Below are 22,695 nucleotides of genomic sequence, written 5' to 3'. Positions count from 1 at the left end.
GGTTCACTTTTTATGATGCATCTTGTCGTATCAGTTTGAACGCGAAACTTAGATAAATCATAACTTCCTCATACGAAGTTTGATTTTAGTGCTCTTTATATCCACAGATCACCATCACGGCTACTACAACTTTTGTTAAGATTATTTATCCAAAATAATATTTTATTTTTAATATTTATTTTATCGCTTAATGTGTACACGATAATTATCTATCATCTCATAACACAAATGAAGAACAATTATTTTAATTAATGATTTTAATTGTTCGATAAAATGTATAATTATTACGTTTATGCCATAAACTTCTAGCCCAAAATTGCATGTTTGCATGACACAAAAATACACATATATGCCCATCGTATATGCACGTTTTTTAATATTTTTTGTACGAAAACATTTAAATATGAGCGACTTAACGCATTAAGTCACATTTTTTGAAAAAAAAAACACAAAATAATAAGGGTCTACGATATGAGTTTGCAAAAGATCATATATATAGGTTCATATATTATTGATAACTATTGTGTGCATGAATGCACCAATAGCAATTTAGGAAAAAATAAACAATTAAATAAATCATTTAAGGGTATTATAGTAATCTTTGTATATTTAATTATGGTAGATAATTAATATATTTATTATCCCTTTAATTATGGGATATCAAAGTCAAACCTGGTAGAAATTGGAATGCAATAAAAGCGGCTTGGAAGGAAACGAAGGTAGCGAAGGTGGAAGCCCTAATTTCATATCAAAACGATGCAGCCTTCTGTCTCACTCCTCCCTTCCTCTCAATTCTCCTTCTGCGGCACCAAATTCAGCACCAAATCTTGAAAAGCAAAACACTTCTGAAACGATTTCTACTGATTACCAGAGTTTTGGTGTAAAATTTGTAACACAATTACAATCAATCTCGAAGAAGGCCATCAGGTTCACGTTTCATCGGGATCTTTCTTTCCAGACTATTTGTTGAAGAAGTCCATCAGTTTCACTTTTCCTCATTTACCCTTCGTTATCTCCTATTGCATCTGACTGTAAACGAAATATTGTATCTCTACTTGCTGTTTGTAGATCTTGTAACATATTGGAAGCATTTTTGAAAAAGATATACGTTCATTACTTGTTCTTTGTTGATTCATTGAATCTAAATTTCAACAAGTTTTAATTGTTTTCACCCAGTGTACGCAATCAATTTTTTTTTTTAGTTATCGATGTTTTAGTCGGCGACGCGATGTTGTAGATATGTTACTGTAATGAGATATGTGTATGTATATTTGGTTCATATTGAATAATTCCATAGCATTTTGAGCTTGATAATTTGTTGAAGTACATGACAATATTTTCTTTTAGATCTTAATACGGTTGTAGATTTGATTAATGTTTTTGAGCTCTCGTATTATTACTTCTGTTATCTGAATTTGAAGCTGATTGATGCTTCTTTAAAGCTACAAGAAACAAATTGACCCTGGTTTCTTCATCTCTTGTTTATAGTAAGCAATGGCGATTCCAAAGCTCGTTAAGAAGATCGTCAAGAAAAGGGTCAATCAGTTCAAGAGGCCACACAGTAATTGGAAAATTTGTGGCAAGGTACACAATCTATCTCTATAATCTTCTCATTATCATTGAATCAACCTGTTTATTTGCTCAAATCGTGTTTATAATTCTAACAGGAAAACTGGCGTAGACCAAAGGGTATTGATTCACGTGTGAGGAGAAAGTTCAAAGGTGTTACTCTTATGCCCAACATTGGATACAGATCAGACAAGAAAACCCGTCATTACTTGCCAAATGGTTTCAAGAAATTTGTTGTTCACAACGCCAAAGAGCTTGAAGTTCTTATGATGCACAACAGGTAAACATAATTTTTACAATTCTTCACTTTTAAGTTTACATTATATAATCTAGAATGGAATATCGAATTCTAATTTTGTCAGAATAGAATCTTGAATTCCTTGTCAACTTAAGCAGTGAATTACCGTAACCAATTCTGTCAGAATAGAATTGGTTTCCATTCTTGTTATTGGTCTCGATTCTTATAGAATAACATCCTAAATAATGAAACATTACATTCTTTCAGAATAATATACATTGCAAATGTAGGGATGATTGTTAATGTTGGTTTGTAGAAATTATAGTTATATTCTATTTGAATGTATATCACATTATATCAGAATTTATTGTTTTATTCTATTTAATGCACTAAAATTTTTAATATTTGAAAGTTGATTATGTTTTCTTTGTGAATTTAGGTTTTGAAGAGGTTGCCATTAATGTGGAAAATGAAGAAAACATGGAGAACAATATTGTATTCTAGCAGAATGTATTCTGTCCGAATTTATAAATTGTTATTCTTTCGAAATGTATTACTGTTTTTGTTAGATTTTACGCTTTCTTTTTTCTTTTTTCTAACCATTTTTAATTTTAATCTTTAAGAATAAATGTAATCCTTAAACCATTATTAGTCATAATTTTTTAGAATGAATGTAATATTTGTTTATAGTTTTTTTCTTTACGGATGAATATAAATAGTGATTCGTAAAGAATAAAATTTGTATTCTTTAGAAAATGTTATTCTTAATAATATGTTGATTCTATTCATCCGGTGGTCCAGATCTGTGCATTCTAGCACACAATAGTTAGTAAAAACAAAATAAACTAAGCCTATATATATATATATATATATATATATATATATATATATATATATATATATATATATATATATAGGGAAAAGTGAATATACCTTTAAGGGTATATAAGCTTAGATACCCAAACTCACCATACTACATCGTTTTGTATCATATATAGACATTGTAATTGTCCAATGTTCTTATAATTCAACTTCTAACTTGAATTACTTCAAAGATTTTTATAAATTTCATATTTATCTTCCTCTTACATAATTGTCATTTTCAACAATAATATATATAGCCTAGTAAGTGTTCGACAAAAAGATGTGATGTAAGAGGAAGATGATAGTGAGAGAGAGAGAGAGAGAGAGAGAGAGAGAGAGATGGAGAGAGAAATAGAGGTTCACTTGAGAAAATAAAAAGATTAAGAACGTGAAAATGAATATGGACCACACTATAACACCTTGGTCCAGGTAGTTTCCATTTCTTCTCTTAAATATGAAATTTGTTGCAAATTTGGTCCATTTGTCACTTAAGTGAAAACGCGCCTTTATGTGAGTAGGTTGGACGTACATGGAAAAGTGCAAACACTAATTTTTAGGGTTTGAGCACTGTTTAAGCATCATTATCTTCTCAAGACCTATTCCCTCATCAGCCTCCACCTCCCATTTCTTCCCTAGCAAACCCTAATATTTGGTGTGAGCCTTTTTGAGCTTGAGAGTGCATTTTGGTGTTCTTGAAGGTGATGGCTTTTATGTACTATAACACTCCTATGGTGCACATACAACCCTAATGCTTTGGATCTAAGTTTTCTCTAGTTATACATGCAATAAAATTATCCAAAGCATGAAACCTACAACGAGCATACAATTTGATATTTGAAACATAAAATCAAGTTAGATGAATACCTCTATATTGTAGCTTGTAGAATTTTGTCCTTTCAAGAGCTTAGCACCCCAACTGTCATGCCTCAAACGGTTCACAACACACCATGAACAAATGAAGAACTTAAGAGAAAGGTTTTGACACCAAAAATCGGCTAGGCTCAACCAGGAGTCCACTTGTGTCAATTTTAGGGTTTAGGGAAATAATATATAGTGTAGAATTCCAAGAGTCATATAAAAACCCTAATTCTTACACTTTGGCTTATGATCCAATAACTCATATGGACTAACTCTTCATGGTACTTAAATAAACTTAGTCCATCATGGATCAATAGCCCAAACCATATGTATCACTGATTTACATAATCAGTCCCTATTTATTTAATTAGTCTCTTTTGATCACTAGATTAATTCCAAAATAATTCTTGATCAATACTAATTAAATAATATGATTTCTCAATTAATATATTATACTTATAATATATTAATAAATCACAAATAACCTCTTTATCAAACATCCATCCTATCAAATTGCCCTGGTGAATGCAACCCGAAATGGACCATGCTACTCTCGGGTCAAGTACATACCAATTATAGTTATGGGCTTAGACACCTAATCCAACAGTCTTCCACTTGGATAAGTCTAATAAGTATAACTGCAAGTATGACTTAAAACCGACTAACAATCGTAGCTCTTAAAAGCCGTTGTCGAACTCTGACGCGTCTATTAGATTAGGGATCATATATTCCTCCATTCTAGATATCGTATGAACTGAGACATGGATTATAATCATTCTCTCTGTTCATATGTTGTTTCCCGATTTCCGATTTATGACGACCAACTAATTGAACAAATCAAATCAGTCCAGGCTTGGCCAAGCACTTAGGGTTGTCATCACTAATCATCGAGGGGCCCACAGATATCGCTTTTATCCTCTTAGAATAAAAGGAACGGATAAACTTCGACTCATATGCTTGCTCTATCTACTCATCAAATCACACACAATGATATGTTTTATAACACCAAGTTACTAGTGCATTTACACATCATCAATGTGCAACCGACTTGTAAACTGCAACTATATGTCTCCGTTTCAAGAATATAAGATATCATCATCTCACAATCACTCGTGATAAAATCCATGAAGTGATTCAGATGAGCGTGGGTTTAATCCAATACTCAAATCTTATTACAGGAGTACTCATGAACACTGCAACAAACTTGTGCTATGTCTAAAATACTTAGACAATCTACAGTCGGATTCATGACAGTCTTGCCTCAATACCTACTTCCAAAGTATGATCGACTGTGGACAGTTTGAATAATCATATTATTCGGGAAGTCAAAACATGCGAAGTGAAACACAAGAATAATCGAATCCAGTATGGTCTCAAAACTTTTGAATATAAATAAAATACCTTTTATTTAATCACTATATTGATTACACATTATTCATTGTATAATGTTTCGATTAATCAACTTAATACTTGAATTAAAACAATAGTTATCCCATGCTCCAAGCATGCACACTATGTTTACCTATGGTCCTTTCTTTGTGAAATAGATCAATTAAAATATTTCCAATGATGCTCATTTCACAAATCAAAATCCTCATTGCAAGTGTAAGAATACCACTTCTTGCCACTATTAGAATGTGTTAGATTCTAAACTATCATGCAATGATCCTCTTTGTAATGTCAGTGCATCAAAGTCATAGAGACTTGGACAATGATATTACAAAGTACTCTACTGTAGATTGTTACAAGACAATTCCACAGATACGAAGTCTCAAATTCAAAGTACATTCCTTTGAACATCCTTCTTGCATGAAAGTTTCTAACTTACACATAGATTCTTAATATCCAACTCCCATTATGAAAACATTTCCATATTCGCTTGACAATGCATTATTAATAAAATTCTGTCTATTCATAATAATGTCAATATGGTCCATCCATTACTATACTTCCAACTCTCCTTAAGCAACCAATCCTTAGCGAACCTTAGATTGTCCTTGACAGTTGTTTAACCACTTTAGTCATATCCGGTTCAAGTCCTTTTTCCCTCTTAATGCCCTAGGCATTTGGAAAATTAGAACATGTGAATATTATAGCATATGCAATCGATCCTATATTAGAAGCATATGGGACACGATTCATAATGTCTTACATAAAGACATGATGCTTGACCAGTCTTTTGCTATAATATTTCCATATATAGAATTCCCTTATGTTGAACCATTCCAACATAGCATTCATATATTTCCTTGACTAAATTTGATTAAAATCTCAATCTAAGCTTTTAGATTTGAAATGAAGTATGAGTTCCTCTCCCTTAATTATAGCAAAACAATTTTTCAAACTCTGTAACTTTGCGAATTGAAACTTTTGTTTTCTATAATTAACATTGCTAACTCGCAACACTTAACGTAATAATTGTGCTCCCACTAGCATAATAATTACATTCTTATTACTAGCATAACATTTATGCTCCCACTAGCTTTGACATGTATCCAAAATCAGTTGGACTTCTAGAAATCAATACTTTATTGACTTTCTTACCAAAGTTCAGATTTCTGATATGAGATGCTTCGATAAGCCTTTATCTAAGCTCATACACCTTTTATTAGAAAGCTCATATGTGTGTCTAAACTATTTCAAAACTTACAACAATAAGTTCCGAATGTTCAAACTATTTGTCATTTCTCATAATTCGAACTATGAAGAGGGATGCCGTAATCATAATTGAATTTGAGAATGCAATTAACACAACTACTATCTCCTTAAAATCTACTTAGTGAAAGCGTTTCCTCACAATCATTTTCATGAATTGGAGAGAAACCTTATAACACTTAGATTTTATGGTGTATGTGTTCCTATCCATGTGAATCTGTCATTTCCGACCATTACCATAAGATAAGGTCTCTAACAAACTCAACCTCATGTGGACTGAATTCGTTCAATCTTAATTTCTTACCACTTGGCAGCACAAGGGTCTACCATGTTTTCCAAGTTGCTTAGCAGCTCACCTTTACTGATCAATGAACTTTCACTGATCAAGGTGCTTGCTTATGCAAACAATTGAGAACTCATAGAACTCACATGCATAGTCAACTTCAAATGGAATGGACACAGAAACAAGAATGTGTCAACACGATAGGTTACAAACCTTAAGTCGTGTGCTAGTGATAAACAATAGGTTTATTCTTGATTAGTTCTTGAAACTTATCAAGATCTTTAAGACTCCCACTGACCTCTTGACATATAGGATTCTCTTTTCAAGAACCATTCCTTGACAAACAAATATTCAAGAGTTAGTGTGGATTCTTATCAAGACAAACACTTCACCCAATTGGTCTTAGTTGGTCTTAGTTGGTCTTTGTTTTATCCAAAACATCACAACTACCAATTTGAAATATGCAAGAGTAAGAAAACATTTTTCTACTCCACATTTCATGATGTGTTATAAATCTTCTTAATATTATGTCACTCAAGTCACAATCTTGGAGTATGAGTCTAAGACTTGATTTTGGAACGAAGTATGATTCATCTTCTTGGTTCAGCCATTTCAAAAATTCATGATTCCTCTTCTTAGCCATACAAATGCACTAAGATGTCCTTAGAGGATCAATTGTGATATGGTTCCATAATCACTAAGATGATCATAAAACACGATACTTAAGTACTCTCATTTCCTTTCAGATTGGAGAAACTTTTATCTTTCTGCCTAATTTGATTCTTCTTCTTATTCGTTCTGCCATACATTGAAACTTTTTTCAATGATTCAAAATTACACTTAATCTTGTAAGCATAACCATATTTACTAATCTTTTAGTAAATCATGACGAATAGTCCTATTGTTCTTTGTGGTGGACCTGACCAGTGCGCAACCAAGTGTACCCGATCCCTTAGTGGTGGACTTGACTCACATAGACATGTAAACAAGGAATTAGTCTTAATTTCCCAAAGATGAAGGTTCTCATTCATCATACAATACAAGTTGCATGATTCCAAGTTTCTGTCCAATTGAAACTTGGTGATGAGAATCTTTTCTTATTTGGTAAATTTAGACACTACCACTAATGAAAGAATCAAATCCATATTGCTAAAATTAGAAACATACAAACATCAATTTTCACAAATGCTATTGCAAGAAAATATAAAATAAGATAAAAACAAAATTTTTCTTTATTTATAAAATTGCAGAAAACATATCCTTACAATGCAATTACAAATGAAAACTATGTTACTAAATATTTCTAAGAAATCTATCATAACTCTTAAGTAGCAGCTCAAAAATCTGATCACCGAACCATGCGATCGAAATCCATCTCTTCGTGATCAGACTCAACATACTCTTCTTTTAAGTTTCCTTTCTTTTTCTTTGATCCTACAAAACATCAAAATGTAATCTTATCACATCATGTATTAAGAATCTATAAGTAGGAACTTAATAGAGTTAGATAGTGAACCTACCTGAAGTAGAACCATATAATTTGATTCTACCATCTCTTAGATCTCTCATGTAGTCAGGGCAGCTTCGCTTCCAATATCCCTTCAAATGGCAGTAGAAACAAGTGGACTCTTTGGCATTTGCACATGGAGCTATCTCAGAACTGGCTTTTCTCTTATGATCAAAACTTTTGACCATAGCCAATTCCCTTCCCATAGGAGAAGGGATCATTTCTGGACTATCTATGTCATTGCCTATGTCCATGGCAGCTTGGGAAGTAGATCTTCCAATAAATTTTGCTTTACTAGTGAGCCAAATCATTGCTGATTCAGCAGCAATTAGCAGATATGTCAGATCGATAAGGGTCACGTCGTGATCTGTCACATAGTAGTCTTTAACAAACTCACTATATGACTTAGGAAGCGAATGAAGAACCAAGTCAACAGCCAGCTTCCTTGGGAACACAACACCCAACATTCCCAGCCTGTCAATATGTAGCTTCATGTCCAAGACGTGAGCACATACATACTTTCCACCTTCATGTTTGCTTCCCAATAGGGCTTGAGTGACCTTGAACTTTTCAAGTCTACGAACATGTGGGCCAGGGAGAATAATTGGAGGAGGTGGAGGAAGAGAAGGTCCACTACAACACGAAGAAGGGATTAATCTTTCACCTCGATCGTCTCGTGGAATATCATCTTTATAAGGAAAGCTTTTTCCAAAAGGATAAGGTAGACCATAGTTGTCAGAACTAGACATCTACAAAGGGAGAAATTCAAGTTAATTGATTTAAGTCCTTAATATAACACCCAAATGAAATATTAAGGCTAGGACCCAACACAATATTCTGCAATTCGGAAGAGGGATGCCGTAATCCAATTGCAAAATATTTGAAGGTAGGTAGATGACGATTTACCAATTTCCACCATGAAAAACGAAAATGAATATTAGGTTTTAAATGAATTGAAATTCCTAGATTCTTTTGAGATTCATTGAACTTTTCAATGGCATGTTTAATCTCGATTATGCCCTTCAAGTTTGTGACTGGGATACCGAGGATCACAAACAAGGTGTGAATAACCATGCAAATGTGCTTGGTACACTCGATGCCATTTATCACCTAATCAATGTGCCGGTAAACCACACACGCTCCATTGATCTATGACAGACATCGAGCTACCCTTTGCCACCCTTACTAGTCCAAGGTAGTGTGCCGATTAACCACACGCGCTCCACTAACGACTTGGCAAGGTGCAAAGTGCAATTTCATGGGTTAGCATCAAATTCACATTTTTCCTAAAGTAACTAAGATTGGGAATTTATAAAGTGTTTAGTTACTTTATATTTCATTATACTTTTAATGAGAATTTAAATATCCTATCAAACTTGTTCGACTAACGACCCTCCACTGGACAAGGCTGCGGTGGGTAAGAGTGGATACCCAATGACGGTCATTTTACAGACCGCTTCCTTAAACACCCCTTATAGACAGCTTCGTGAATGAGGCCTACTAACGGTAAGACTGACTTTTTTAACTTATACATATATAATATATTAAACTTTTAATTTTATATAGTATAAGGGTGTATTTTAAACTTTTAAAATACTTGATGGTTCAATCTATTAATAAATTATACTCTTAATTTAATTAAACTTAAACCATGTTATTATGGATTTATTAATCTTCTCTTTTAATTAAACATTTAATCAACTTAATAAAATCCATAAGAGTGTAATTGAACTATTCAAAAACCATCAAGGTTCAAAATATAAAAATTCAAAATTAAAAACTATTTAATTAATTTTTAAGTTATGAACTCAATAGTTGCACCTTTTGAAACCTTTCATTTACAAGAGTTTTAGAATTCAATGTTTCAAAATTTGAGACTTTTCAAATACCAAAACTTGATGACAAGTTTTGTAACTCTTTTAAAACCTTTGAATTATAAACTTGATGACAAGTTTTGTAACTCCTTAAAAAACCTTTTTGAGTTCCAAAACTTGATGACAAGTTCGTAACTCTTCAAAAAAAAACTTTTAGAATTCCAAAACTTAAAGACAAGTTTTGTAATTCTTCAAAATATTTAGATCAAATTTTAAACTAATAAAAATTATCATATTTTTTTATCTTTTACAAATTTGTCCTAATGCAACTCTTATAGCTAGATAGTTTCAAACTCACAATTATCTTAAAATTTTGACAACTATCTTTTAACTGGATGAGATAACCATTCCCATCTCAGAAAAAACAGATTTTATGATACAACACAGTTTAAGGTAATGATCTAAATCCAATTCTGGCCAAAAACCCCGAAAAAATTGCAAAACAGGCTATCCGACTCGTCGAGTCAGATTATGGACTCGTCGAGTCCCTCTTTCAGAGTGCAGTTTTTCGACTTTTCCAGCTTTGAACAATTAATCAATGCATCTATATACAATAAAATACCCATGGCTCTGATACCACTGATGGGTTTTATGTACTATAACACTCCTATGGTGCACATACAACCCTAATGCTTTGGATCTAAGTTTTCTCTAGTTATACATGCAACAAAATTATCCAAAGCATGAAATCTACAACTAGCATACAATTTGATATTTGAAACATAAAATCAAGTTATATGAATACCTCTATATTGTAGCTTGTAGAATTTTGGCCTTTTAAGAGCTTAGCACCCCAAGTGTGATGCCTCAAACGGTTCACAACACACCATGAAAAAATGGAGAACTTGAGAGAGAGGTTTTGACACCAAAAATCGGCTAGGCTCAACTAGGAGTCCACTTGTGTCAATTTTAGGGTTTAGGGAATACATATATAGTGTAGAATTCCGAGAGTCATATGAAAACCCTAATTCTTACACTTGGGCTTATGATCCAATAACTCATATGGACTAACTCTTCATGGAACTTATATAAACTTAGTCCATCATGGATCAATAGCCCAAACCATATGTATCACTGATTTACATAATCAGTCCCTATTAATTTAATTAGTCTCTTTTGATCACTAGATTAATCCAAAATAATTCTTGATCAATACTAATTAAATAATATGATTTCTCAATTAATATATTATACTTATAATATATTAATAAATCACAAATAACCTCTTTATCAAACATCCATCCTATCAAATTGCACTGGTGAATGCAACCCGAAATAGACCATGCTACTCTCGGGTCAAGTACATACCAATTATAGTTATGGGCTTAGACACCTAATCCAACAGAAGGAAGAAGAAGAAGAAAGGGAAATCATCTTGGAAGCTCAATGCATCTTGGATCCAGTAGTGTTTCACCGTCAAGCATCCTTTGGAGGTATAAAGTTTGAAACTTGATGAGTTGTTTGCTTAGATCTTGTTAACCTTGAGTTTGCATTCATTTTTGGTCCCTTTAGCTTGGTGTTCATGAGTATGTATTACTCTAAATAGAAAAGTTGTTCTTTCAGACGTTTTAAGGTGTTATGAACCATAAAAAATGTGATATTGGTCCTTCTATTCATTCCATGAAAGAATTATAATGTTTTAATGGATTATTAAGTTAGGGTTTTAGCTTTTGGACCTTTTCTAGCCATGGAAAGTCATAAAGGTGGAAACTTTATGACTTAAGACGATGTTTTGGGTTTCGATCTAAGTTTGGATGGAAAGTCCTTAAAAAATAAGCACTTAATGAGGAGAATGCAATTTAGACGAAGAACATTTGGCGTACCAAGGGGTACGTTGCACGTACTGGGTTAGAGTCCCGTGTTTTGGCTGAGTCACCACTACACTCAATGTAGTGACTGAGTACGTTGGGCGTACTCATTCATTGACTTTCCTTGAATTTTTTACTTGCTGACTTTGACCTTTGACCAAGGGTTTGACCAAGTTGACTTAGGGGCATTTTGGGTATTTTGAGCTGTACTTTGAGTTTAGGTTACTCTTTTTTGTATAGGTGACCTGTAGAGTTTGCATTTGGAGCATCGTTCTATTTTGCTATCTTTTCTAACTGTGAGGTGAGTTCCTCTTTGTACTTGTGGGTCGAAGGCACCAATGTCGTCCTAGTAGATTGTTATTTCTGGTTTATGATGTTGCTATGTTGTAGTGATCTGTTAAGACTTGTATGCTTATCTGTTTACTGTTATATGTTTTATTTGTTGCATATGTTGACATAGTGCGGTTTTGGTTGAGGATTCACTATTATGTGCATAAGCCAACAGACCGGGGCATTCCAGTTCGATGACTGATTAGGCCGAGGCACTCCAGTACGATGATTGTGGGTCGGGGGTAATCCAACCCGATGGCTGTGGGTCCGAGGGTAATCCAGTCTGATGACTGTAGACCCAACATGCATGTTTTTATGTGATCTGTTACGTGGGGTATTTTGAGGAAACTCCTTAAGCTTTAGCTTACAGTTTATGTGTTATGTTTCAGGTACTTCTGATGATCGGGAAAAGCAAAGGCATGATCGTGTACATCATTCAGTTTTTATGAGATTTTATTTTGGGATACTCTGATTTGTGATTTTGACTTTTGGAGAGTAAGTTTTGTAAACATTTAGGGTTTGTGGATTGGTTTTGAAAAAAGTAAAATTTTACCTTATTTTTGGGATGTTACACACATTTCGTAATCTATTGCTTAAGTGCTCCAGCATACCGGGACGACGGAAAGGATAATTTTCATATATTAATAAGTATATTCATATATGAATATTATGTGATATATTCACATATGATAATTCATATATGATTATGACGGTTGACGGCAGAGATGATTGTGGTGGTGATGATGACGAAGATGGTGTAGTGGCACTGGCGGAGGTGGTGATGGTGGCAGTGGTTGAGGTAGTGGTGATAGCGGTGGTGAAGGAGATGGTGGTGGCGAAGGTGGTGGAGTTGGTGACGGGTAATGGCGAAGGTGGAGGTGGAGGTGGCGGTGACGGAGGTGATGATAATGGTAGAGGCGGTAGAAGTGATAGTGAGGAGGTGGTGGATTTATATATAAATATACAAAAATTTATATTCAAATATGAATATTACATCTCCTTCGTCACGCTAGTACGATGGTGCGTTTTGCGGTAAGAAAAAAAATGTATGGGCGTATGGCTAAGATAATTCTCTTATTGTCAACTTTTTTTTTTCATATTTGAACTTTTATATATATATATATATATATATATATATATATATATATATATATATATATATATATATATATATATATGGAATTGAACAAAAGTTTATATTTTTCATTTTCTAAGTGTAGTACTTTTTTGTGTAAGTGGACAACAACAATTTTTGGGTTCCAAAATGTCTACACCCGTAATTATAAAAGGACAAAAACAAAATGGATGAATATGTAACACATTTGATTTAAAGATATATATTTAATTTTTTTTTAATTTTTTGTATTATGAACATTGGTTATCCACCCAAAAAAGCAATGATTTGTATCTTAGAAAGTTTTTATTACTTTAAGGAATGATACTTAGCAAAACTACGATATGCATGAAGTTTCATATTTTTAACTAATCTATACACATAGTTGGACTGTCTTGGTCAAAAACCCGGTCATATAATTCTTTTCTGCTAGCTGTTTATTTAATCTTTCTTTCGTTCCAAAAAGAAATCTATACACATATTACATAAATATGCGTCATACATAAAATGTTGCGTTCATGTTTCAAAAATAAAATAAACTTCATCTTATAAACATGCTTCAAATAGCCTATCTTACATGACATAGAGTTTAAATACATATATATTAATAATCATGTTAAAACACATGCATCTTAGTTACAAAAGTATACAAACTCACAATGTGCTCGAGTCTATATAAAGTTGTAATACCCATAGATTTGAAAATGGATTAAATAAAAGTAGAGTACATTAAAAAAATGGTCCCTATGATTACGTGTTTTTTTAATCAAGTCCACTTTTAATTTTGAAGGTCCTCGTGGTTTTATTTTATCTCGGTTATCCTAAACTGACATAAAATAACTAAATTGTCTTATATTTTTTTCTTTACTTTTTTTTATATTTTAATTATTAGTTAGAATTTTATAAAACTGGATATTTTATTATATTTTAATTATTATTTAGAATTTTATAAAACTGGATCTTTCATTCATCTGTTATTCTCCAAGATCTGGGAGGTACGTACCGTCACAAATAAGTCAATAATACATTGGATTTTATAATCATCCATCTGTTTTTTGAAATGCTAAGAGTAGAAAAAATTTGATTGCAGAAAGCAAAAAATGCTTTGATTGCATTATGTTTTGTTAGTGTCTAACACGGTTTCATTTTTAATATATGATTCGTTTAAAAAAATTGAAAATTTCTTTAAGAAACGTGATAAATATTGTAACAGGGCATTTATTCCATTTTCCAAATGTATTTTTATTTGGTGTAAGTGGACAATAACAAATTTTTAGTGCCAAAATGTCTACACTCATAATTGTAACAAGACAAAAAAGATGGATGGAAATTGTAGATGGAAGACATTTGATTTCAAAAATAAATGTCAGGTTTGGTATTATGAACAGAAGAACTTGTCCACTGCCTACATATTTGGCATTTTGGCTGGCTACCAAAATTTCTTTAAAAAGCTACTTAACATAATGCTGAATATTTTTATTGATATGAACATCGATAGATTTTGCCAAATATCCTATGAAAGGGTTGGTAAAGTAGTTTTTAATTACAAAGAACGCAATGCCGACGTAAAAATTATGGTTATAGTTGAATCTTATCTTATATTATGTATATATTTTTTTAGTGGGTGCATTTTAATTTTAATAGAAAAAAATTACACTACGACATAAAATCGAGTGGTGGCCCGAAACACCCTGAAGACCCCTAAATCCGCCAATGAAAGAAATACAAAAAAAAAAACAACCGTAGGTTTGAGAAATTGTTTCTATAGAATACTTTTAGAATACTTTCGACAAAAAAATTACAAATAAATGTATAAATATAAATGTCTTAAGCACACCTATATTGTGTTGGGGTGTAAACACAATCCCACATTGGTAAAATAAGAAACTAGATGCTAGCTTATAAGATAATGAGTAATCTCTGTTATCACAAATTGGTTTTAGAAAATGGAACCTCATTGTTCTTCTATGTTGGCATGGTTGGGCTTGTAGCGATCCTAACAAGTGGTATCAAAGCTACGGTCGTAGCCCGGAAGGTGTGGTCGGTGCAGGTGGCGCAATCCCCGGTAATTCTCGATCCAACGAAATTGATCCTGAAGCCTTGTATCGAAAGTCTTCCTGATGGCCACGTCAGGTGAGTGTGTCCCGAGAGTATCGACGATATGAAAAATGATTGGATCTGATGAACAGTCGTTGAGGGGACTATATGTCAGCACATATAAGGCAATGGGTAATCCCTTCTATCATCAACTGGTTTGGAAGCTCATTAGAATGAGGAAGTGAGAAAGTGGACGAAAATCACTACCATTGAAAAGGGAGTTAAATCCTAGACTACGCCAATACTAATTTGTTACCCTGATTTTTTAGTCTCCATACTTTCATATCTGATGTCAATCTCTCGAAAAAGGCTAATTTCTTCAAGTCTAACTGGACGCTATCTTCCTACTTCCTTCTCGGCCAACTTATCATCCTCACACCCTCGATAGTAATCGACTCCGCTCTCCTAACAACAACAACAGGTTGTCTCCTTTGGACATTATCAAACCACCGTAATCTTCATTCCCTCAATTTATCGAGGATCAATGCCACATTAACGAATTCATAATTGATGTGTTCGGTGTCATGTTCAACAAAGTTCTACCATTGTCCACTTCAATATTCTCTTTTATACTACCTTTATCATCATTTTATGTTCCTTCTTAATCGGCCAACATTCAAATTCATAAAATAAAGTTGGCCTTATCTCCATCCTACCAAAAAAATCCTTTAGTTTCAACAACACCTTCTTGTCATACAAAACTCTTGTCGCTACCCTCCAACTTAACCATCTCGCCTTTAGGTTCAACACCCCTTCCTTATGTATCATAGACCCCAGGTACTCAACATGCTCATTGACGTATACTTTTATTTCTCCAACACTTTGTTTCCCACTGAAATTGAAGCATATATATTATGTTTTAGAAGTATTGATACGTAGCCTTTTTTTTTCTTCAATGATGTCTTCCATTTATCCTACCTAGCATTCAACTATATTTTACACTCAACCACTATAACTATGTTGTCTGCAAAAAAAACATACACCATGCTACCCCTGCGTGGGTCTCACAAAGTAACATATCGAAAATCACAACAAATTTAAACTTTTCAAAAACAGTAATTCAATCTATAATGTTTAAAAAACCATTGTTTCAAAAGTGTTTCTAAAAAATTTGAGTGTCCCAAAAATCCATATAACATAAAACTGAAGGATGTGCATGATCACGCCTTCGCCTTGCCACGGTTCTCGGAAGTACCTGAAACAAAACTAAAACTATAAGCCAACGCTTAGTGAGTTCCCCCAAAGTACCACCACATAACATAACTACAACATCAGGCATATAGAGCCTTCAGCATGACTGGACCACCTCACCGGGATTTCAGCCTATCTGGACCACCCTCCGGGCCTTCGGCCTGACTGGACCGCCTCGCAGGCCTTCATTTTATCCGGACCACCCTGGGTGTCTTCGCCTTTAGTCTCAGCTGGTCTGCCTCAACCCAATAACCCATAACATATCAACATACACCATAACAGTCAATAGCTAGCAGATTCAGGTAGTCATACAAATCTAACAGATCACTACAGTATAGCAAGATCCTACATACCAGGATACAGATCTAAGAGATCATTACAACATAACAACATCATATATACCAGGATACAGATCTAACAGATCACTACAGCATAACAACATACAACGAACCAGGATATCTAATCCAATGGGTCAGATTTGGTGCCTTTGACCCATAAGTACAGTGGGGAAAACTCACTTCTCAATTTGGATACAGTCTGAATGAATATCTGCTTCGAGAACCGGCTCTACTTGTGTAACGCCCCGTTCCTGGTACGTATTTAATTTGATTAAATGTTTCTTTTTGTAAGAGCTACTCGGCGAGTTGTAGCCCTAACTCGCCGAGTAGATGCCGAATTGGACGCGGGCTTTAAGTGATCTACTCGGCGAGTCCACGCCTGGACTCGGCGAGTAGGCCAGTCAGGAGAAAACCCTAATCCTTAGGGTTTGCACCCTATTTAAACGTCCTTATAGCCCCATCTCAGCCTCCATCACCCTCAGAGCATTCCTTATCGAAACCCTAGTCTCCATTGGTGAGTTTGAGTGATTGTTGCCTTGTGAAGGGACTTTTGGTGCACATTGGAGCAAGTGGAAGAAGGAAGGGGTTGAAGAGCTCAAGGAAGGGGACTTAGATCCAGAACACATTCATTTGTGGTCACCCATTCTGGTAATAAAGTTTCCATCTTGATTATTGATCTATTAGATCTTGTTTGTCCCTAAATTGTTGCTTTTAAGCCCTAAAACCCCAAATCCTTGGTAGAGAAACCTTATGGTTGGGCTATACTTCAGATCTGGACCTTCATTACCTTCTAGAGTTGTAAAGTCTCAGTTATGTTCGTGATTGAGGTCCCTCTTGAGCTTAGAACCCCATTAAGAGCTTAGTTTTGACATTTGGAGCCCTTAAAGCTATGCATGCATGTAAAGTTTGCAACTTTACGTGATAAGCATGCCCTAGAAGCCTAGATCTGTGGTTTGGAGCCGCTACATGGCTCAAACCAGGTCTGTATGGAAAAAGGACTGAATAAACTCGGCGAGTAGAACGCTGGACTCGGCGAGTCCTATGAACATAGCCGTGAACTCGGCGAGTTGGTTGAGCAACTCGGCGAGTTAGTTGAAGATTGCCTTGAACTCGGCGAGTTGTTAGAAGACTCAGCGAGTTGGCTAGGGTTTCTTCCAAATCTTGGCCACATATGAACTCGACGAGCCAATCAAGGATTTCACGACTTCTCGAGTTCAGGAAGGACTCGACGAGTCGGTGATCTGCACTCGACGAGTCGAGTCAACATAGACTGTTGACTTTGACTGTGGAATTTGACTTGGACCAAGGGTTGACCAGTTGACTTCTGATGGTTTCTGGTAATTGGGAGATTTATGAAAAAGGTTTGTATGGTACCTATAGGTGGTGGAGTTCGTGTTGGACCCAGGAGTTGAGCCTTCTTATTTCCGACGACAGTTGCGAGGTGAGTTATCCTCACTATACTAAGGGGTCTAAGGCACCAAGGCCGGCCCATTGGATATGATATCCTAGTAGTTGTATTATGTTGAGTACGAGTTAGTTATGCATGCTAGTTTGATACGCTGGAGGGTAGGTCTGTAGGACTACCTGTGATACTGATTGATTGTCTGTATGTGCATTATCTGTTACATGTTGATATGTTATGTGGGATGGGTTGAGGTTGTACTGCTCCGCGCGGTAGCCAACAAACCCTAGAGTATTCTAGATATGAGCTGAGGGCCCGATAGGCATTCCAGACTCATACTGAGGACTTGGGAGCATTCCAGATACGAACTGAGGGCCCGGTAGGCATTCCAGACTCGTACTGAGGTCTCGGTGGCAATCCAGATGTGAGCTGAGGGCCCGGTAGGCATTCCAGACTCACACTGTGGGCCCAGGGGTATTCCAGTCTGTAAAGCTGTGGACCCGTTATGTGCTGTTCTGCTCAGTTTGTTATGATATGTCATGGTGTGACATGGTTATGTGGACTGTATGTGTATCGGTATTTTGGGGGTAACTCACTAAGCTTTCGGGCTTACAGTTTCAGTTTATTGTTTCAGGTACATCAGGGGATCGCGGCAAGGCGAAGGCATGATCGTACAGCTCCTCCTATTATGTTATGTTTCTGGGAAAACTCTGATATAAATGTATTTTGAAAACAAAGTTGTAATGTTTTGATAAATTCGACATGTTTTGAAAGTTTAAATTTAGCGTGAATTTTTGGGTGTTTCAAGTTGGTATCGGAGCCTTGGTTTGAGTGAATTGGAGGAACACTCGTGTGACTCCAGTCTCAAATCAAGGAAAGGATTTTCAAAAATGATTTTTCAAAAAGGTTTTCAAAATAAATAAAGGAGGATGCAGGGCGTACGATCAGCCAGAGCCAGTAAGTAGACCCCAAAATACCATACAAGTTATTTGATTATACAATATGATAGAACAGCATGTTAGTGCTAGGCTAGGGATCTTCAGGAATTGTATGATAGAATTGCCTGAATACATGATGCCTGCTAGCCTAGGGTTTCCTTTATGTGAGATTGACATCATTACTGTAGTTGTCTAATGTATGCATCCCAGTTGTACATAATTAAGATCTTATAGCCTGAGAATGTTTGATTTGGCCTTATGTTCTGTTCTTGTTTGATTGGGGGCTTGGGGTAGGATTGGATATTCGAAAGTCTATAGGGTCCAGCGTTATGCATGGCTAGCATACATTAGTGCTGCAGGGTTGGTGGAAGTTTCATGGATAGGAGGGATTGAGTGAGACCGGGAGGTCAGTTTAAGATATTTAGCATTCCTCTAGGAGTGAGGATTGAGCGCTCGCCATGTTGTGCATATTGTTAGGGTGTTGTGGTGATACTTGGGGCAAATATGGGTAGGTGTGGAAGGTAGTAGGGGCCCATGCTACTGAAAGCACAGGACCTATACGCGTGTCAAGTAAGTCGCAATCCCTAGGGTTAGTAGGGAGTTGGCTCCCAGTGATTTATATGAATTATCTGATAACTGGTGATATGTTTCAGAATGGTGATGACGAGGCGCTTCGTGGCTGGATCCGGTTCGGGATCAGGATCAGGGGACAGAGGCCAGGAGGGGCCGACAGCACCTGAGCCAGTGGTGCAGATGGGTACAGAGGAGTTGGATGCCAGGATTCGAGAGATCCTGCATGATGAGGTTGCTGCTGCATTCCGGGCTCAGTTACCGGAGATGTTCGGGTCGATCAAGACCGCCATGGTGGAGTATTTTGATGAGCGTTATGCAGCCCTTGCAGAGACAGCCGCCGCAGCAGCTGCATCAGCTGTATCAGCGACGGGAGGAGGAGTTGGTAGAGGTTTTCAGTACAGGGACTTCGATAACACGAAGCCCCTACTTTTGATGGGACGCAGGATCCCATCAAGGCTATGAGGTGGATTTCAGATGTGGAGGGGTGTTTCTTCACCTGCTCGTGTCCTGCTGACCAGAAGGTCAGGTGTGCTCTGAACCTGCTTAGGTCTGGGGCCAAGGACTGGTGGAGACTTGCGACTGGGTCGTACTCTGATGATCAGAGAGCTTTTGTTACTTGGGAGCAGTTTAGGGATATGTTCCGCGCCCGTTACATTCTACGGGTTGAGCGGGAGCGATTGGCACAGGAGTTTTTGAGTTTGAGACAGGATGGGGAGTCGGTGACGGAGATCACCCGGATGTTCACTGAGAGGGCGATGTTTTGCCCGGAGTTTGCTTCAGAGCAGGCCCAGATGACCCGTTATCTGAGCATGCTCAAGACGGATATCCGTCAGTTTGTGTCTACCCAGCGATGTGATACTCTTCTAGAGTTGCAGGAGGCCGCCAGACGGCGTGAGTTGGAGATTGAGCAGCAGTTGAGAGAGCAGCGGCAGGCCCCGACACATTCTCAGCCGGCGCCGAAGCGGTCTAAGACCGCTGATACTAGGACCGGGGGTCAGCAGAGCCGCACATGTGGGAAGTGTGGCAAGGATCATTCTGGTGTGTGTCGAGCTGGTAGTGGATGCCACAAGTGTGGCAAGGAGGGGCATTACGCGAAAGACTGTCGCCAGGCCGCTCCAGTTTAGAGTATGAGGTTATGTTACCATTGTGATCAGGTTGGCCATTTGAAGGCCAACTGCCCGTTACTCGCCACCAAACCGGCGCAGGCTCCAGCGCCGGCTACTTTGAGGATCACGGATGGCAGACCAGTCAGGGCAGAGCCTCCAAAGGCTCAGGGTCGTGCCTTCCAGCTTACAGCGGAGGAGGCCAGAGCAGCACCAGATGTAGTTGCTGGTATGTTTCTATCCTTATCTCGTTTTCCTATATCTGTGGTATGCTTATCTGTTGCACCTGTGGTTAGGTACGTTTTTAGTGAACTCCTTGCCTGCTTTGGTCTTATTTGACTCGGGGGCGAGTCGGTCCTTCGTATCTCAGACATTTAGTAGGGAGTTCAGTGCGCCAGTGGGCGAGTTAAAGTGTCCGTTGCGAGTGTCTATCGCCAACGAACACGGGGTTTCTGCTTCTTCAGTTTATCGAGGGTGTGACTTGGAGATTTTCGGGGTGTCATTTCCGATAGATTTGATTCTGATTCCCATGGGGGAGGTATGCGTGATTGTAGGCATGGATTGGCTCAGTCGATTCGGTGCCATGATCGACTGTGAGGGGCAGCGAGTAGTAGTTCGAACCCCAAGTGGGGGAGAACTGATTGTATATGGCGAGGGCACAAGAGTGGGATCAAGGTTTTGTTCAGCTGCCAGGGCACGACAGTACATTCAGCACGGGTATGCAGGTTATCTAGCGTATGTGGTAGATACGCGGGCCAGGGATCAGATTTCGGTTTCCGACGTACCGGTGGTCAGGGAGTTCGCAGACGTATTCCCGGAGGAGTTACCAGGGATACCTCCGGAGAGGCATGTCGAGTTCAGGATCGACCTGGTGCCAGGTGCGGCCCCTATTGCTAAGGCGACGTACCGATTGGCACCGCCAGAGATGCAGGAGCTGTCATCGCAGCTGCAGGAACTGCTGGGCAAGCAGTTCATTCGACCTAGCAGTTCTCCATGGGGAGCACCGATACTTTTCGTCCGGAAGAAGGACGGTTCGTACCGGATGTGTATCGATTACCGGGAGTTGAATAAGTTGACGGTGAAGAACCGTTATCCACTCCCGAGGATAGACGATCTCTTCGACCAGTTACAGGGTGCATCTTGGTTTTCCAAGATAGACTTGAGGTCTGGGTATCATCAGGTCAGGGTCAGAGAGGAGGACGTGGAGAAGACCGCGTTCCGAACTCGTTATGGACATTACGAGTTCGTGGTGATGCCGTTTGGGCTCACGAACGCGCCAGCGGTGTTCATGGACCTGATGAATCGGGTCTGTAGACCGATGCTTGATCGCTCGGTCATAGTGTTTATAGATGATATCTTGGTGTATTCCAAGACCCGAGAGCAGCATGAGGAACATCTGCGAGAGCTGTTGGGAGTGCTGAGACGGGAACGGCTGTACGCCAAGTTCTCGAAGTGTGAGTTTTGGTTACGGGAGGTCCAGTTCCTCGGACATCTCGTTAACCAGGAGGGGATTTTGGTCGATCCGGCCAAAATCGAGGCGGTTATGCAGTGGGAGGTTCCGAAATCTCCCTCAGATATTAGGAGCTTTCTGGGGTTGGCAGGGTACTACCGGAGGTTCATACGGGACTTCTCCAAGATTGCAGTGCCCCTCACTCGTCTGACAAGGAAGGGAGTGGATTTCCGATGGGGTCCCGAGCAGTAGAGGGCGTTTGAGACCCTCCGTCAGCATTTGTGCGAGGCTCCAGTATTGACACTCCCGGAGGGAGTCGAGGATTTTGTGGTGTTCTGTGATGCATCCATCACAGGTTTAGGGGCGGTCCTCATGCAGAGAGGACGAGTGATAGCCTACGCATCACGGCAGCTGAAGCCGCATGAGACGAGATACCCTACGCATGACTTGGAACTGGGGGCGGTGGCGTTCGCCCTCAAGATATGGAGACACTACCTCTATGA

At 37.6% G+C, this 22,695-nt stretch overlaps 1 protein-coding gene across 1 annotated transcript; it reads left to right on the top strand.

The window, feature by feature from the left end:
- Nucleotides 1-1,494: 1,494 nt before the first annotated feature.
- On the top strand, nucleotides 1,495-2,311 carry LOC145113260 (large ribosomal subunit protein eL32z-like). The gene is made up of 4 exons (XM_079049372.1): nucleotides 1,495-1,584; nucleotides 1,668-1,849; nucleotides 2,075-2,115; nucleotides 2,247-2,311. The coding sequence occupies exons 1-4, from the start codon at nucleotides 1,495-1,497 to the stop codon at nucleotides 2,309-2,311; spliced, it is 378 nt and encodes a 125-aa protein (XP_078905498.1).
- The last annotated feature ends 20,384 nt before the right edge of the window (nucleotides 2,312-22,695 follow it).

This window comes from Lactuca virosa, chromosome 1 (genome assembly GCF_052849685.1).
Source record: "Lactuca virosa cultivar CGN04683 chromosome 1, Lactuca_virosa_CGN04683_v6, whole genome shotgun sequence".
NCBI classification, from domain to species: domain Eukaryota; kingdom Viridiplantae; phylum Streptophyta; class Magnoliopsida; order Asterales; family Asteraceae; genus Lactuca; species Lactuca virosa.
Note: the sequence above shows the minus strand (reverse complement) of the source record. Positions and strands in the feature narration are given on the sequence as shown.